The sequence below is a fragment of the Squalius cephalus genome (genome assembly GCF_949319135.1).
Source record: "Squalius cephalus genome assembly, chromosome: 25".
Taxonomy (NCBI): Eukaryota; Metazoa; Chordata; class Actinopteri; order Cypriniformes; family Leuciscidae; genus Squalius; species Squalius cephalus.
In genome coordinates this window covers 10,047,229-10,066,670 of record NC_137146.1, presented here as the reverse complement: position 1 = coordinate 10,066,670, position 19,442 = coordinate 10,047,229, and the positions used below count along the sequence as shown (strand labels likewise).

Sequence of the window (19,442 nt, the reverse complement as noted above, 5' to 3'; positions counted from 1 at the left end):
TCATGAAAATGAGGGATATCACATTAATCTGTGCTGCTCAATTCACATGTAATTCCTCCCGTCTTGTCTAGTTATGCCATTATATGTATGCAAGAGTCTCGTCAATTTACATAATCTGTACTTTGTAAAAATTGTCTTTATTTGGTTTGTATGTTTTCTTTTACATTAAAACTAGCTTAAAATGTAAATAATAAACTGAGAAACAGAACAATTGTCAGCTATGAGATTCATTACAAATTCAAGTACACAAAATCAATGATAGTACTGGAAGATCTCTTTATTGTTCTTCTTTTATATAAGTACTTCATGGAATGTCTTCATCATGATGATTTATGTGTGAATGTCAGGCTTACACAAAATCATCTAACACATTTTGTTTCAAACAGCATTTATCTATAAGCAGTGGTGTTTTACTTGAGAAGAACAAGAAAACAAATCCCAAAAAACAACAATAGTCACACAGAAATGTCCATTTTGCAGATACAAGATGGTTGTATGTCAACACTAGAATATCAGGTAAGATATTTCATTGTAGGTAAAAGTTTTTCCTAATGTGTTGTAGCATGAACAGACCTCACGCATGCATAAACGAGAGTATACTAGCTAAATCAAAGACTGTTTGAGCTTGATGACGACAAGGCTTGGTTTCACAAGGAAAATGCTTGCATACTTCAGTCTGCTCTTCTGAACGCTCTGAATTCAAGGCATCAAAGTGCATTCTTCATTGACTTAAACATAAAAACTAACAAATCATTTTAAAAATATTTTTAAATAAATACTGAATTCTACACTTCAATAACATGAGAAAATGTAAGGTACTGTATGCACTTCGTCACCAAAAAAAGTTCCCTTGAGGACTAACAAACCAGCATTAAGACAGATGTAGATGGTTTTGTATGATTTCTATGGAAAGATTTGACATGTGGAACAGTAATAGAACATCAGCTGACGGATATACAGTCGGTCTGTATAAAACAACAGCATGAGGCAAATATCATGGGGAAAATCATATTTTATCATCTCAAAAGTTTGCTTACTTTAGGACCATTAAGGTCTTTTGAACCGTAATACTATTTTCATGAGAATTTAATCGATTTTATTCCTCAATTCTCAAGTACTGCAATGCAAAGAAATCTCATTGTAAAAATAGGATTTATTTTTCTTATGTGGAATCTTTTTTTTAGGATGAAATATGATTCAGACGTGTTCTTGACCGGTTTCGAGAGATTCATCATGGAGTGTTGCAGTAAAAACACAAAGTTCATCCTTTTGGAGTTTCCAAAAAGCAACTATAGAAATATCATTCAGGTTCACCTAAATATACTTGTGCGTACAAAATCATCTTTTAAGTGATCAATGACAGGGTAACAGACAAACTTACTAGTCTGGGCAAAGTTACGCTTGTAGTTAAGACAAGCTGCCCTGTATTTCATCTAATGTCAAAGAATCATTGCACTCAAACGGTCCCAAATTGTATCCCTGTCAGGAATTATTTTAAGATGAGGTTCTCTAGAAAACAAGAAATGACTGAGAGGTAGTGGTATAATAAAAATATATTTAGCTAAAAATCTAAATCAAAAGTCAGCCATTTCATGGAGTTACATCTATGAGTTTATATCTAGCTATGCATTTTCTCTCTCAATCAAAACATCTAAACTTTCTGGTCCATCAAAGTCTGCAAGCAAATATCTTTCTATCAACTATTAAATATCACCATGCAGGGGCCATAATGTCGTGAAAGCAGAAGACAAAAAAAAAAAAATGAATGACTATAGCACTAATGCTATAATAGGCTATTGTGGTGCATTCTTCTTTAAAGTTTATCACAGTCTCTCACCATTTACATTAGTAGGAAGCTCTGTATTGTTGACCTATAAGTGAATGTAGGAGATATACTTCTGCTGGTCGCACTTAAAGACTGAGGCCCATCTCAGAGTCTTAAGGGGGAAATGCTAAATAAATTGGGGTCAAATAAATAAATAAATAAATACATGTTTGAAACAATATTGATTTTTTTTAAAAGTGCATTCCTGCATGCTTGGAAACATCAGTTCATCAGCATACTCCCTGACCCCAAAAACATTTGGGCACATCTAAGGAGGAAATGGCCTGCTCACGTTTCACCGAAAACATTAAAAGAAAAAAAAAATTAAGAACGATTTTGCATTAAGAAAATTATTTTAGGACCACTGAAATTGTTTGCATTGTAATATTTTCATGAGAACTAAGCACATGTTCCTCCTCAAATTCTCACTACTGTAATACAATTGCATTTTTCAACTAAAATCAGCATAAACTTAAATAACTTGAATTTATAAATATATTACTGTGTATATTTAATTATAAATAAATATATAAACATAACTAGGAAATATAGTATTGTGTGTATATGTATATTGCTGTCAAATCGATTTATCACAATTAATCGCATCAAACTTAAAAAATATACACACATACACTTCGATTAATCTATTTGACAGCACTAATATATACATATACACATGATATATGTATTACTCATTTTATTTATGTATGTAGTTATCTTATATTTATTACATATATTAATTATATTATTTATAATATATATATATATATATATATATATATATATAGAATGCAATATAATAACTTAAATTACTATTTAAATATACTACATTATTGTACTACAAAGTACTATAGTATAATTGTACAAAGTACAATTAGTATATTGTTCTACAGTAGTATACTAATTGTACTACAAAGCTTCATTTTCTTTATGCAAAATACACATTTTTCTTTCTTTTAATTTTGGGGTGAAAAATAACCTCAACAAGTTTGAGATTTCATGAGATTTTGAGTTTCTCCTCAGCCTTTTTAAAGTGGTTCTCCATTAGTTCACTGCCAAGAAAATCATAGTGGAAGCCACAGAAACTGAGGACAAACTCTCTCTCTCTCTTTCTATTGCTGAGAATTTTTGAATGGCAGTGAAAGAAATGCTCTTTTTTGACCATCTCAAACTCCAGGCTTCCTTCTCTGACTGCTATAGAAAATGAAACAGGGGAGCTACTGTGTGCCACAATAAAAAAAGTATCTTACACCCTGGACACAAATGCTCACCCTTTCCTCTCACCACCCTGGAAGACGCTTAAACAAGGCTCTGTGTCTTACGTCTGTAGCTGCACAAAGGAGGGGGGAGCAGAGACTTAAATGACACTTGCATCATCTCATGTTCTGCTCTGGAAATGCTAACAAGTATAGAACACTCAGCATCGATGTGACGTTGCCATGGCAACTGAAGCTAGACTAAAGACGGAAAGGTCTGTAATGGGTGCAGTGGGACATGGATGGGGTGAGTGCAATTATCTTTTGGCCTTGTATTTTGAGGCATCTCTGGGCTCTTTGCTCGGGTTGCTCCAGTCATCCGCTCCTGGGCCTCCTTGGTAGTGCCGCCAAGCAGATTTGTTAAAGACGGGCAGACGCTCAAATGATTCACTGGAGAGGGCCTGGTCAGAGAAAGGTGATTGGGTGGATGTCATTGAAATCCTATCAGTGAAACGATTAACTAAAGTGCAAATTGAGAGCTGCTGTTACCTTCAAGTAGATGACGGCATCGGTCCCCACGCCTTCCATTGAGTACAGTTTCAGGTCTCCTTGAAAGTAGCGAGCGTACAGTCTGGATATCGGCAAACCATGTCCAAAACCAGCCTACAGACGCATGGAGATCAGGTTACAGAGGACAATGCTACATTTAGAGCTGCTGTTCAAGGTTAAAGTTCGATGGTTCACCTAAAATCGTGTCGTCATTTGCTCACCCTCTAGTCGTTCCAAACCCTTATGGGTTACTTTCTTTCAACACTGGTACTGAAATAATACAATAGCTTTCATTGAGGAACACACTGGAATTATATTAAAATAAAAAATGCCAGGTTTGATGCCTTGTCACTTGAATGACTGTGACATAGCAAGGTTGAATATGTGGATGATCAAATGAGATTTAAAGGGATAGTTCACAAAAAAATGAAAAGTTTGTCATCATTTACTCACCCTCATGTTGTTCCAAACCTGTATGAGTTTCTTTCTTTTATTGAACACACACAACACATTTTTTTTAATGAATGTTGGTAACCAGGCAGTTGACGGCACCCATTGACTTCCATAGTATTTTTTTTCCTACTATGGAAGTCAATGGGTGCAGTCAACTGTCTGGTTACCAACATTCTATACATTTTTTCTTTTGTTTAACAGAAGAAAGAAACTCATACAGGTTTGGAACAACATAAGAGTGAGTACATGATGACAGAATTTTCATTTTTGGGTGAACTATCCCTTTAAGAGTGGCAGTAGAATGGAAGTATTTTGACAAATATCAACTTAAATTTTGGTCTGCTTGACTTCCAAAGACAATTTAAAGTAATTTTCAATACATGGTGTTTTGTGTCCTTTTAGAGCTTGAAAGCCCAAGAGCAGCGTTAACATTCTGCGAAATGTCTCCTTTTGTGTTCCACAATCTTATAAAAAGTCAAACTGGCGGTTCGTATACACATAAGGGTGACTAAGTGATGACACGATGAAGTTTGTTGCTGTAATAATACTGTAGCCACACTTCATTTTTACCAATGGCACGCGTTTAGAGTCCAGACTGGGTGTTGGTGCAGTCGAGTAGGTGTAGTTAAACAACCTGTCAATCTTCCGTAAAGCCACACCCCCTCCCCTGTCACTGATCTATGATGAAAATAACAGGGAGTTTAGGATCAAGGCATGTCATTTGTACGTGCAGAAAACAGACTCGCAAACAAACTGACCTTCACAGAGAGATCTTCCTTCCCCAGGGTCACTTTTGCTTTTATAAGAGGAAGACCCTCTTTACTACCCTCGTGGAGCTCATTGGTGGCCCGCATCGCGTTCTGAAAACACAAACACAAGCCGTTACAGCAATACGTCAGGGCCTTGGGAAAAGCACAAAGATGAGGGCTGCTGAAAATTGAATTGCGTAACAGATGCCAGCACTTTGATGTATCAAAAACTCAATATGTGTGTGCAAGTTTTAGAAACGTACCTTAAACAATTCAAACAGCATGTGGAATAGGTGGGAGGGAACATACACAGCCTGGATGGGTTTTTGAGGAGCCTTAGCTGCACAGAAAAGTTACATATTTAAAGCATTTTTGAGAAATTCTAACTCCAGAAATTGAGTTACATGAATTAGAAATGAATGAACTCTGAAACAAACATTATATATTGAGTTTTGCGAGAGAATAATAAGAAAAAGTACCATTGAATTCCTCTGTCTTCAGTTCAGGGGCAGCTTGATAATATTGCTCACACACCATCTTGGCGGTCTCGTAAGCATCTGAAAACAACATCGCATTTGATCAGTAGAGAACAAAACCCAAGCTAAAGATTCCAAGCTTTTCCTACACTATTGCTGTAAGTCTCTTATGCTCACCAATGATGCATTTTATTTGATCAAAAATACAGTAAAAACAATAATATTGTGAAATATTACTACAATTTAAAAGAACTGTTTTCTATTTTAATATATTTTACATGTAATTTATTCCTGTGATGGAAAAACTGCATTTTCAGCAGTCTTCAGTGTCACATGATCCTTTAGAAATAATTCTAATATGCTAATTTGCTGCTCACTCTCTTATTATTATCAATGTTGAAAACAGTTGAATACTTTTGTGGAAACTGATACATTTTTTTTGTTCAGGATTCTTTGATGAATAGAAAGTTCAAATGAACGGCATTTATTTGAAATAGAATTATTTTGTAATATAATTGTCTTAACTGTCACTTTTGATCAATTTAATATGCCCTTGCTGAATAAAATATTAATTTATTTAAAAAAAATCTTACTGACGTCAAACTTTTGAACGGCATGTAACAGAACAAAAAATAAAATAAAAGCAAACTTACCAGTCACCACCTCTGCAACATTGCAGTTGGGATCAATACTGCCAATGTGTTTGGGATGGGCTGGGTTGATGTCATTGCCAAAAAGGAGAGCTGTAATAAAGAGAAAAGCAATTACGATAAAACATGATGAAAAGCTGTTGTCCAATATGTGGTGACTGTCTTTCTTTTGGGTGACGTACTGTGCTGGTTTATGAGCATGCGAAAGGAGATTCGGTTGGTATAGAAGCGGTCCAAAAAGTACTGGATGTTGGAGCTGACGAACGGATCGAAGCCAAACTTCTCCTTATATTCGATCACACCCTGGGCCATGGTCGGGACCACATCATTGTGTCTATTCCTGATCTCAATAAGAGTCTCCAAGAAGCTTGGAAGTTTAGAAAACACATTTTGTTATACAGAAACGCAGAATAGTTCAACAGTCATTATTCAGTTAATCAGTTCAGTGTTCTTTCAGTTTAGTTCAATAACTGTGTAAAATTATGGAATGAGGTCAGTTTCATCTATAAAGCAGATCTGGAGAAAACAGTGATTTCAAAGTCAATAATATTGCCGAAAGTTACTGCCCCAACTAAGAAAGTCAAAAGTCGACAGTGGCAAGGAACCGAACTCCATCGGTGACAGAAATGGGAGAAAAAAACCTTGGGAGAAAACCAATTCTCCTCTGGCCAGATGAACAAACATGATGTGGTTTAATTCCAGGCTGTATCACAAGTCAGATTGTGGATTGGTATCATCCAGAATATCACCAGCATATGGAGGGAGGAGGAGTTGAAGCTGGCCATTGAGTCTGTGCAGAGGACTTGTCTGGTTCGCTTGATCTTCGATGAGGATCTGTGCCGATGGCTGTCTAGTCTAGGTCTTCACAGATTGTCCATTATTCAGATCATTTACAGTAGTTTGTATCAATAATAAATGCCATTGTATGTAGAAATGGTATGCGAGTAGAATTCGCTCTCTGTGTTTCGCTGACCCAGCATGCATATTTGCTCTGTCAGGGCGTCTTTCAGTTACTGATTCCTCTGTTGTTAACTCTAGCCTGAATTCACCTCGCATGAAAATATAATACTCTTGTTTTTCAGGCTGTTGCGCGGCATGCAATCTAGATGCCTCACAAAAAGCAAAAAAAAAAAACCACAAGTCCTACTCACTCATTCAGGGCATGTGGGTCTTCTGGCTTCCTGTTCTCAAACTCTAGAAGTTCTAAAAAACTTTGCATGTACCTGTGGAGAGATTCGGCACAGCTCAGGACAGGCTCCAATGAAGCATGCATGTACTCCGATTCAAACTCATTTATACTCACCATTTCTGCACCAGTTTGACTGAAGGTTGACTGAGGAGCTTGTCAGGCAGCAGATTGACCTCTCTCATAGTGTTAGCCAAGCGCACCGGCAGCTCCTTCCGCAGGAACATGTAAGATGTCTTCTCACATGCATTATCTCTACCTGAAAATCAGGCAACCAGAAACATAAACAACTGCGAATGCAGGAGGGGAAAGCAACAAAAAAAAAAAAGCTTTATCATCGTCCACACATGAAACCTGAGAAACCTGCATAGGACTGAACAACAACTCATTAATCAGGCTGAACGTAAGCCAAAAAAAAAAAGAAGTAATTTAAAGCGATATATATTAAATAGCAACTACTTGATTGTAAATGTCATCGCAAAATGGAATCTACATTAGCTCTACTCCGGAAAATGCAACTATAAGTAATGAAGATATTAAGATACCACAAACATTAAAGTCCAAAGTCCAAAAATTTTTGGAATATTGCAGTATTTATTATAAATGATTTATCCGTGTACATGATTACTTTTTAAAAATCCACGTGCCCTTGTAATCTTAAATCAAAATCAACACCTCTTCTCTGATGACATGTTTAATGTGTTTAGTTGGAACATCAAGCACGTTTAACTATCCCTATAATAATTTATTTAAGGTTGTAAATAATATCACAATTATCCTTGCTGAATAAGCCATACAGTTTAGGACAACATATGAGTAAATGCCATTTTTGGGTGAACAATTCATTAAAAACTATTTATTTTGACTAACTTTTGCGTTTGACTCACCTAGGTGTAGTCAATATATTATTCATATCACACACTGAATACATAGGTGCATTCAAAAACACATACAGTTAGATTAACGAACAACTATTTCATATTATTATAATCATATTTAATATCATTATAATATGCAAATAGTTTATGACGTCAGCAAACAACATAAATGAAATCCTAATGACAGGTTGGAAAAATTTCTAGGCATACATGGCCTACCCAACAAAATTAACTTTGAAAGTCATTAGATGACATGCCTTGTATAGCCATAAAAAACAGAACCATTAACGTTACCTCAATAATACAAAATACAAACGTCGAATGTTTTCCAACTAAACAAAGTTATTGTTTATCAGATCACGTCATTTGTCGCATTTATTAAAAAAGCGTATATATATATATTTATATAAAAGGTTATAAAAAAATTTATGAGACGATCGACAATCATGCTGAATTAAACGTAACAAGTTCCGCTATCAGGGTCTGTCTGTCAGTGTGCATGTGATGGATGCGCTCGCACTTACCAAATTCCAGAAACTGTTTAATTGACAAGGGCGATGGTGAAAACCTTGAATAATATTCTATCTTTGGTAAATGGTTATTCAGAAGAAATGCGTACAGTCTCATTGTGAGGAAAAATGTTAAACGACCGAGGCAAGGCTGTTCTTTATATTAGGATCATGGCAGGGATCGTCCAAAGAGTAGAGCTGACAGCAACATCCGTATCCGAACATTTACCGCGGTTTCATATTATTATTATAACAGGCCACTGCATTAAATGTCAGTGTCTTATGTTTTCTAGCACGGCCACTGTTGCGCTAAACAGCACGTACACAAGAGCGAAGCAGCGAACACACAACCAACCATGATTTAAACAGCGAGCACTGTGATTTGCTGAGAAGAGCCCGGAAAAAGACTGTGCTTTATGATTGGTCTATTTATTTTCCTGAATGAACACCTCTCTGTTGGCAGTTAGGTTGCAGAACAGCGGGTATAAGTTGTTGTTGTTGTTGTTGTTGTTGTTTTAAATGACATATATGTGTATTTACATTCTGAAACCCACCAATTTATCACTACAGATTTTTTTGTTTATAATTATTTTTGAGACCCACATGACATTGTTTGTCTATAATTTACTTACATTTTAGGGACATTACCCTGCAGTAAAAAAATACAATAAAAATTTAAACCAGCATAAGCTGGTCTTAGCTGATTTAGAATACTGTAGCTGGTCTCCCAGTCTGACCAACTGAAAAGTTGAGCATAAAAAGGCCAAAGTTTGCATTTACATTTATTGTTGCGTGTGCAAACAAGTGTTATTTTAGTATTATTTATAGGCTACTTATAGTATTTATTAACATTTTGAATTAGCTTTCATTTTCATATTTTTGATTAATCTCATTTTGTTGTGTTTTTGATATATTTAATTTATTATTTCATTTAATATTTATATTTTATTTCAGCTTTGTTTCTTACTTTTTATAGTTTTTATTTAACAATAACAACAACAGACAAATAACATGATTACTGCAAAAATCTGTATTCAACAATATAAAGTGACAGATTTTACAAGGGTAATATATATCGACATACAATTTAGCAACATAAACAAATCCTGACCTTCATACAATTCCAAAAGTATTTTATGCAGCATGCCATTATGCCATAGAGATGACTTTATCTCACTTTATCAGGAATGTGCACCGTGACTCACGGATTTATTATGCTTTGTGGTCCTATAAACAGACCAAGCATACCAAATAAGAACAGAAACTTGATGTAAATCTCCAGATTGACGCACCCAATACAAAGTGTAAACATCAATATCAGGGCCCTCAAAGTCATGGTTGACTCTACAGTCAAATTCTGCTGCCTAGTAACCTCAATATAAAACCTATCTACCAAATTATTAGATCTAGCATGTAAATGCATATAGAAAATACAAAGTTAATGACCATCATTGTTGACATTACTTTCCTCCCCCCCCCAACAAACCGGCCCCAAATATATAACACAATCTCATTCACACACAACAGTCTGTTCTTCTCAGGCAATATCCTTTGCGGTTAGGGCAGTCTTTGTCTCCTCAACATCGTCCGCATCTGGTATGGGGTCATACGGGCGTCTATATAAAACACGGGTCACTAGCGTGATGATGAACATCTCCACGATCAATAGCTGCTGACTCATCACTGTGAAAAGAGATTGAGGGTATTTTTGACAACCATTAATACCAGACAGTCTCTTTAAGTAGGTGTAGACAAATTAAGCAAAAATTAAAAGGACAGTCCAACCAAAAAAAAGTATTTTTGTCTTTTGAAAGTCATATGACTTTCTTTTTTCAGTGGAACACAAAATGAGTTATTTACAGTAGAATGCCATAGCCTATATGAAAGTGAATGTGGTGACTGTGGCTGTCAATAAGATTATCACAGAATAATGACTTCAAATCTACTTAAATCCTTTAAATAAAGTGCACAGGTTGTATTACTTTTATGACAGTTTTATGATGTTTTGGGGAGCTTGATAACCCCTGGGGGTCCCCATCCACTTTCATTAAGAGAGCAGCTCATTCTGCTAAACTTTTTTTTGTGTGTGTTTCTATTGCAATTTTAATTTTGGGGTGAACTCTCCCTTTAAGTCTTGTGCTCTATGATAATTTAAGAGGATTGTTGTGTTTTGTTCTGCAACATGGCAGTACTCACTGTATCCACGGGTCTGGGAGGTGTAGGGTGGTGAGCAGGCAATAGTCCCGTTCATTGCCAGTATGTTAATGATGGCAGTTTGCAGCTGGCTAAGAATCAACACCAACTGCGGGCAGATATAATTGATGAATCATGGGCAACATTTATTCTAGGGCTGGGTACTGACACAAATCTCACGATTCGATTTGATTTATTTGGACACATCACTATCATGTACCATGTGTATCATGTCAAAAAAATCCGCTAATGTTGTAAACTATACAGGGAGTCAGGTACTACATTACTAATATTGAAGGTATATTAACTATACAAACACGCAAGGAAGTTTTTATAATAATAAAGTTATAATACTAACTTTATAATTACATGATTATGTATCTATTCCAATTTTTTTTTTTTTTTTAAATGGTGGCTGTCGTAAAAACGGCCTGTCACACCACATTAAAGAGCGCCAAAACGGTTTTCGTTATAAAATTTGAATTTGAATTTGAATTTGAAAATCTGAGACTTTATTTCATATCAAAAGTAACAAAGCTTATTGTGATTTATTGGATAGCAGGCGTGCTATAATGTTCTGTTCATTCATTAACTGAAAACAGCATAGACTAAAAGTAAAACATCGATTTTTGCAATTTAAAGCTGCAGTCCGTAACTTTCGGCGCTCTAGCGGTTAATAATAAAGTCCCTTTAAGACAAGTCATTTCAATCGGCGGCCATCTTTGAAACGCCTCTCGGTCATGCAAGTGCAGCTCCAATCTTTTTGAATGGGGAAACATCAAATTCTCCAAAACTGTTCGCCAAGCTTACGATTACATTTCATATTTGAAATCACCAATGAAATCTGACAACAACTTTTTGTTTCTAAACGCTCGAATCATGACAGAAAACGAAAATTTTGTGAAAAAACTAATGCGCATGCGCAGTGGAAGCGCGCATCTGACTGACTCCAGAGCTTCTAATGGCAGCTGCAGTGATGCGATGACTTTACCAATCGGCGATTAGTATTTATTTAGAAGGCGGGACTTATTCCGCCATATTGTTCTATAGTCTTTGATAATTCTATAATTCTATAGTCTTTGGTTAATAAACACAACTGCATGTGTATGGCAAGCCGTTTTAACTTTTATTCATTTCCAGGATATGAATTGTTGATATTAAGAATTACATTTTTGATATCAACAATTTACTTTCTTGATATCAACAATTGAATTCTTGATATCAAAAATGTAATTGTTGATATCAAAAATGTAATTGTTGATATCAACAATTTAATTGTTGATATCTGTAATTATATTTTCACTAGTGAAATGTCACCATAGGCTGCCATTCAAAATCAACTGCTGATATCAAGAATTGATTTCTTACTAGTAGAAATATAATTTTTGATATCAATAATTACATTGTTACTAGTAAAAAAGGGAATTACTGATATCAAGAATTCAATTGTCACTAGTTGAAATGTCTATTCTTGATATCAACAATTGAATTTGCAACTAGTAAAAATTTTAATTTTTGATATCTGAAAATGTATTTCTGATATCAATATAATTTCAGGTATCTAAAATGGCTTTCTTACTAGTAACAATCACATTCATGATATCAGAAATTAACATTGTCACTAGTGAAAATGGAATTATTGATATCAAAAATGAACATTGTTACTAGTAGCAATTCAATTGTTGATATCAAGAATAGACATTTCAACTAGTGACAATTGAATCCTTGATATCAAAAATAAATGTTTTTACTAGTAAGAATTGTATTTCTGTTATGTGAAACTGGAATTTCAACTAGTAAGAAATCAATTCTTGATATCAACAATTGATTTTGAATGGCAGCCTATGGTGACATTTCACTAGTGAAAATACAATTACAGATATCAAGAATTATAGTTTTTACTAGTTGAATTCAATTGTTGATATCAAGAATTATCATTTTAACTAGTGAAAATTTAATTGTGGATATCAAGAATTAGCATTGTTACTAGTGGAAATGTAATTTCTGATATCAAAAATAGCCATTGTTACTAGTAGAAATCTAATTCCTGATATCAATAACTATCATTTTAACTAGTGAAAATTGAATTGTTGATATCAAGGATTCATATCCTGGAAATGAACAGAAGTTAAAACGGCTTGCCATACATGTGTCATGCAGAAGAACATTGTAGTCTGAGCTACTTCTCTCTGTTTATGTCGAGTCATGCATCACGCAGGTTCTGGGCTACTCCGCAGCGGTGGCGACCCAAACCAGTCTAACATAGTCAGAATATAAACACTTATTATAGGTGTACCATAGTGATTCAGAATAAGACAAAAACACGGCTTGAAAAATGTATTCATGATGTACTTGCTTATTATACATTTTTAACACAAAAGCAAAGTTACGGACTGCATCTTAAAGAGTCAATATTGGTTCATTAAAATCAAGAAATCTATATTTTTACCCAGCCCTAATTAATTCTAGCAATACTGAATATCAATGATGTTCTAAAATATAAGGAATAAGTACAAAACACACACAAACCTGATACATGGCATATTTAGGGATAATTTTTAGGGTGCGTAAAGCCTCTCGCACATGCATGAACATGATTGCAACAGGCCAAAGGGCAATAATGGTGAGAACGCCTACAAATGAGTTTATCCATATGGCTCCTCCAGATGCCGAAACCTAAAGACCAGAGAAAGAGTCACTCTGCAAATCTTTCTCAAGTTCATAAATAAAATTAGCAATTAAAATACTTGCGCAGTCTATACTTACATCAGATAAATTAAAGTTGCCATTCGTCCAAAGGACTATAGAGAGGATGGTGAAGACTAACTTCAAGAGTGCAAACTGGTAGGACCCCAGTTTCAATATAAACAGAGATCGTCTGAAAAATGAAGGCACAGTTAAAAAAAAATTAAAGAAATAATATTCCAGGTCACATGATCCCACCCACAGGTATCTCATGAAGTAGGATTATATTGCATTCATCTGTTTACGTTGAGTTTGATAATGGAAGTCTTACATAACACTGATATAGTGTAAAGCCAATGGTTCCAGGAGCCACAAACTACTCCTTTCTTCCAGATAGCAAAGGGTGCAATGGCCCAGAGGTGCCCATTTAAAGTTATGCACTAAGCATGATAAAGACCTCATATTTGCAGAAGAGTTGAATGGCCAGAGGTGCACTCATCCTGTTGACATTCAGTCGAAGATATGGGCAATTAATGGCAAACTGGCCAAAATTTCAGATGCCAATTTCAATGTCTGTTAGTAAGATAGAGGTGCAATTCAGTTCATGAGTGATTCATTTATTTATATACATGCTACTAAGAATTTACCAAATTATTAGAGGTGTTCTAATTTTCATTTAGTAACTATGTACTAAAATAAAGTAAAACTGAATTTTTTTTCTATAAAAACTATATGATAAAAACACAACAAAATTACTAAAGCTTTTTTAAAAACCATTAGTTTTATATCAATTTCTACATGATAAAATATTTTAGAGCCTGGCATAACTAGAAAAAATGTATTCATTATGAAAAAACGCCCATGGACTTTTTAAAGATTTGTCTTATGTTAAATACTTTTAAGTCATCTTGAGGCCCCCTAGTGGGCCCTGGGCCCCAGGTTAAGAACCACTGTCATAGACACCTCAGGATTGGCTATTTTGATTTGGCCCAATACACGATCACCTAGCAACCACCCAAAACACCCTTGCAACAACACAGCAATGCACTCCTAGAACACTTAAAATTCCCTAGCAACACCCTAGCAACCACCCCCAATAGCATAGCATTGTGGTAGTGATTTTTGCACAGGTAAAATCCTCTTGGGTCTGACGGCAAGCACACTTTAAGGTTTGATTACCGTGAGATGGGGACATTTGGCAGGCATGGGCAGCAGCAGCAGCAAGGTCCTGTGCTGATCTTAAACGACTGTTTCTCACAGCGCCTGAGAAAAGCATCATCCCCTCCGACCTCTTCAATCATGAGAATCAGGAACTTGAAGACCACAACGGCAAAGTATCTGCCAATTGAGTCAGAGATATGTTAATGTTATAACTTGCTGCTGTTGTGTGTCTCACTCACACACACCCACAAATCCAATTCAAAGTTCCGTACACTACAATATATGTGGGACAGTAACTACTTTCTGAAAAGTGAAAATAAAACTGAATTACAGTTACTAATGGTTTACAGAATTACAGTTACTACACTGGACAAATGTAGAGCACTAATGGTGAACTCACGTTGCTGACGTCATATCAGTGAACATTGTGGCCCTTGGAACCCACATGCCCAAACAAGACATGGTTGCAATGATCTGAAAAAGAGAGAGATAAACATAATGCCTCAGAAGCCAAGATGAACTTGAGACTCATAATCACTCATCCAGACTCATAATCCCTCATCCGGGCAGTCACGCACTAGAAATGACTAACCGTACCATTGCCTCATTTTCCATCGGGGTGGGTTACAGATAAAACTCATATTTGACATGTTAGTTCTTATTAGGAGTTATTAGGAAAGAAAGAATAAACACCAGAAGACAGGGAGGGACATAACCGATAGGACAAATGATTGATTGATAGAACTTACTGGTGCTGCTCCGGTTACCCAGATGATTATGCTTTTCTTATTTGGCGGTACTTTCTTATAGATGTAGATGCATTCTTCAAGGAAAACCAGCATAGACACTATGGCCATTAAAGTCAGCACAGAGAAGAGGACTATGCCAAAGATATCCAACTCTGAGAAACACAAGCACAAACACGGTTTGTATAATAGGGTTGTAGGTTTGGTGGAATCTAAGTATTAGATGAAAAACTTACACTTGAAAAACTTAAGTTGTAGTACTAAAATGACTAAAACTAATAAAAGTTATTTTTTAAAGAATGTTGAAAACTTGGTAACCAGACAGTTGACGGTTGCCATTGATTTCTATAGTAATTTTGTCCTACTATGGAAGTCAGTGTCTGTCTGGTTACTTACTACCTGTAATACTCCTTAAAATGTCTTATTTTGTGTTCAACAGAAGAAATAAACTCAAAATACTGATACATACTATAATATGCTGTCAAATCGATTAATCGTGAGTAAAAGTTTGTTAATATAATATGTGTGTGTGTGAGATATATATGTATATATATGTGTCGATATACATACATACGTAGGCTACATATATACACAGACACACATACATTTATATGTATATATTGTGATAGAAAAATTAAGGAATAAGATAATAAACTGAATTTTAAACTAACCCTAGTGAGTACATAGTGAGTAATCAACAGAACAGAACAGAGTACAGACATAGTGAGTAATCAACAGAACTCTTAAAGGAGCTGTATGTAAGAAATGTATTTAAATTAATCATAAAATGGCCTGATATGTCACTAGACATTAAGAAATCATGTTCATTTCAAATACTTATATCACTGACAACAGTAGTCCGGCCAGGATATTGTCATTTAAAAGTGATAGTTGCAGCCCTCAACTGATGTTGATGTTGTCATGTTGTGTTTTGGCCTGATGCCCCACCCTCAACCTATCTACCAATCACGAAGTCAGTAGTGTTTCGGCATCCGGGTTGCCAGCTCTGCTCTAATTACCATAGCTGCAGCTACAAACGTTCCTGCTGGATCCTGCAGCATATCTGGCAACCTCGAGTCAGGCGGGAGGGGGAGGGGATACACCGCTCTACAGTAATTTGAAAGTGATTGCAGTACCAGTTTTGGCCACAATCTTACATACAGTTCCTTTAACCTTTACTTGTGTTTTTTCTGTGTTCCAAGATGTTTTTGCATATGCCACTAACAGAGGGTGAAAAGGAGGGGGCTTGCTTCTTCTTCTTAATTAGAAGATGACAACATTAAAGTCATGAGTTAGGCAGGTGATTTGGTTTCTGTGCGTCATGTCTTTATCCTATATAACCTGATGTATTTTTCAATGTGGGTGAGATTTCTCTGAGAACTGCTCGAGAAACTCTCCCGGCCGTGATTAAAGCATTTAAAGGACAATTGCTAGAGTTTGTCTGTCATTTATGCTGTGCAGAAACAAAACAAGTAAGTCAGGAAAGCGAGTTAGTTAGAGTAGGACTCAGCCAGTTGTCGACTGAAGACGCAAGGGCTAGAGTATAAAGGTATTGGGTGTCGATTGGAGACGCCCCAGTTTAAGATATTGGTGTCGATTGGAGACGCCCCAGTTTAAGGTATTGGTGTCAATTGGAGACGCCCCAGTTTAAGGTATTGGTGTCGATTTGGAGACGCCACAGATATTAAGATCAGTTGGATGCCGATTGGAGACGCCCCAGATAGTTAGGTTTAGGGAAAAATCTACCACAATATATACATATGTATATATAAACAAACTTTTATGTTTGATGCACTTAATCGCAATTAATCAATTTGACAGCACTAATAAATAGCAGTACTTAATGCTTATTGTTTAAAAGTGGAAAAATATAGCCTACATATAATGATACAAGATTAAGTTTAGTTGTCCCACTTTTCTAGTTGTCTTTAAAGACTATTTCAACTATTCAATTAATCAATTAAAGCAATAAAATAATCAGTTAAAGGCACGTCGCATGGAGTAAAAGGACAACTCAAGACTTCTAGAGGTAAACAATTTTAAAACTTTCCAAACTCTTTTAAAACCACTATATACTTTTGAAACCTTATAAATCACTTCCTAACTATCCATGTGTTTTCAATCAGATTGAAGTACGCTGAAGAAATCTAGTCAGGGTTTTCTTGAGAATTTTAGGAAAAACGGTTTCACAACTTTCTCAAACACACACACACACACCTCATGCAAAGTCAAATGTTGTGCTCAGTGGCACAGGAATTTATACCAGCCTACGCTGAAGCCAGCTTAGATGAAAGCACTTATTACTCTTTTCTCATTTTAATGATACTTTTTGTTTTACACATTGTTCTGCTGTGTAGTTTTACACAAACCAGGAGTCTCATCATTCTTTATTCTGTTCACTGATGTGATGTTTCATTACCTAACTTGCATTGTCCAACTGATCTCCTAAAGCATCCATGCACTTTCCTGTAAGTCATTTTAACAAGAGCACATCTGCCCAACATCTGCCTAACAATTGTGAATCTACACAGTTCATCTGAGGACAAATCAACCCTTACATTTACAATCACTGCTGTTACTCCAGAAACCTTCCCTCGATTGCAAGTTTAATTAAAGGTAAGAACTATTAAAACAAGAATGCGAGTTTGACACATGTATAGTTTACTGTAGTTAAGGGTGACACCGGGAAAGAATCCACATCAGTGCCATTCAACATTATCATGCCATGTGTACGAACTCAAGTTCAGGTGCACTGAACCACAGGATAATTACTTCTTATCAACAATGAGTGGGAAGCAGCGTAAGATATTAACTAGTGGTTTTCAGGGGCATTTTTTTTTTCCTTTATGAGTTTTTTTTTACAACCATATAAAAATTACAGCATGCCATCCATTTATCAATCAAAACACTTTTATCTGAATAATTATGGGTGTAGCCATCAAATGTCAAATTCAAAAGTAACTGTAAATAATGAACAAAATATCTTAACTTAACTTTGATTAAGTTGATATCTTAACTTTAACTTAATGTTGAATACATCAAAAAATAATATTCCGGATGAAGTCGTATGGTTGATTATAGGCTACATGGTTGTACTATCACAGAAGAGTTGATTATCTCACAATATTCAAATATAAAAATATTCCAGTTTCAGGAAACATATAAAAATATGACCACAGTAATTTATGCTAATTTGGAGACTAGAATTTCCAACGTACCATTGTTATTAGCTAGAGTTACTAAAATATTTGTATATATTAAAAATAATATTAATAATAATAATAATAATAATAATAATGGGGTCTTCTTAAAATAGTTTAAAAAATTTCCAAAAAACTGTCTTTTTGATAAATTACAATTTTTGAGAATGGTGGATACGGCAATTACGTCAAATAGTTTATATCTTTACGTATCTACTAACGTTACACTATCAACAACAAAAATATCCAGTGAAAGCAACTTTATATTTGACAGCTGTCCTAAAACACATTCCGTGTTACGGAAATAAACATCAGGGAGCAACTTTAAGGAAAAGCAACACATTAAATACTTACGCATAATAACATCGATAGAGAACGGAGCATCTTGTCTGCATCTCGGATCAAAAAGTGTGAAATTTGAATTTTCCATCTTCAGTCACCGTTTGTTTATAAGAGCCACGGCAAACTGTAATCCGTGCAAACCCCACTGCCCGAGACACCTGTTGGTTTCAGCATGCGTGAAACCAATAAACTGAGGAGAAAGCAGGCGAACGTGTGTAGAGGATATCCCAGCACTTGTTTAGGGGCCGCCCATACACGGGGTAAATAGTGATGGATCACTGACCAATGAAAAAACGACTCTTTCATCCGACTACACTGCGCCTGCGCAATAGTGTCACACAAGCATAAGAGTGGCTTCTGTTCTGTGGGATTTTATCATAATATGCGAAGTGAGCCGGAGATGAAGTGAGTCGTGACTCGAGAGTGAACAAAATATGCGGGAAATGTAGCGGATAGGCACTTAATTCTCTTAAAAAAAGACTAGAGTAGGCTATAGTGTTAAAGTTAGTCACTAATTATATGACATCAGAAAAAGGAAACAAATGACAGAAAAACCGAGAGCTTTTTACACACTGCTGAGGAACTAACGTTACTAAGTAAACATACGGTGCAAAATCAATTCTGAGAATAGATAGACAGACAGA

The 19,442-nt window shown here is 35.5% G+C and overlaps 2 protein-coding genes across 2 annotated transcripts; both read right to left on the bottom strand.

Moving 5' to 3' along the window:
* Positions 1–2,789: 2,789 nt before the first annotated feature.
* pdk3a (pyruvate dehydrogenase kinase, isozyme 3a) lies at positions 2,790–8,829 on the bottom strand. Its single transcript, XM_079863114.1, has 11 exons — positions 8,487–8,829; positions 7,202–7,343; positions 7,050–7,121; positions 6,081–6,265; positions 5,902–5,991; positions 5,252–5,329; positions 5,036–5,112; positions 4,782–4,883; positions 4,594–4,701; positions 3,571–3,684; positions 2,790–3,482 (listed from the first exon to the last, which is right to left on the bottom strand). Exons 1-11 carry the CDS (start codon positions 8,587–8,589, stop codon positions 3,339–3,341), a joined length of 1,215 nt encoding a protein of 404 aa, XP_079719240.1. The 5' UTR covers positions 8,590–8,829; the 3' UTR covers positions 2,790–3,338.
* Positions 8,830–9,456: 627 nt separating this feature from the next.
* slc51a (solute carrier family 51 member A) lies at positions 9,457–19,033 on the bottom strand. Its single transcript, XM_079862961.1, has 8 exons — positions 18,811–19,033; positions 15,260–15,411; positions 14,911–14,984; positions 14,529–14,687; positions 13,431–13,542; positions 13,194–13,340; positions 10,668–10,773; positions 9,457–10,154 (listed from the first exon to the last, which is right to left on the bottom strand). The coding sequence occupies exons 1-8, from the start codon at positions 18,884–18,886 to the stop codon at positions 10,009–10,011; spliced, it is 972 nt and encodes a 323-aa protein (XP_079719087.1). The 5' UTR covers positions 18,887–19,033; the 3' UTR covers positions 9,457–10,008.
* Positions 19,034–19,442: the final 409 nt, after the last annotated feature.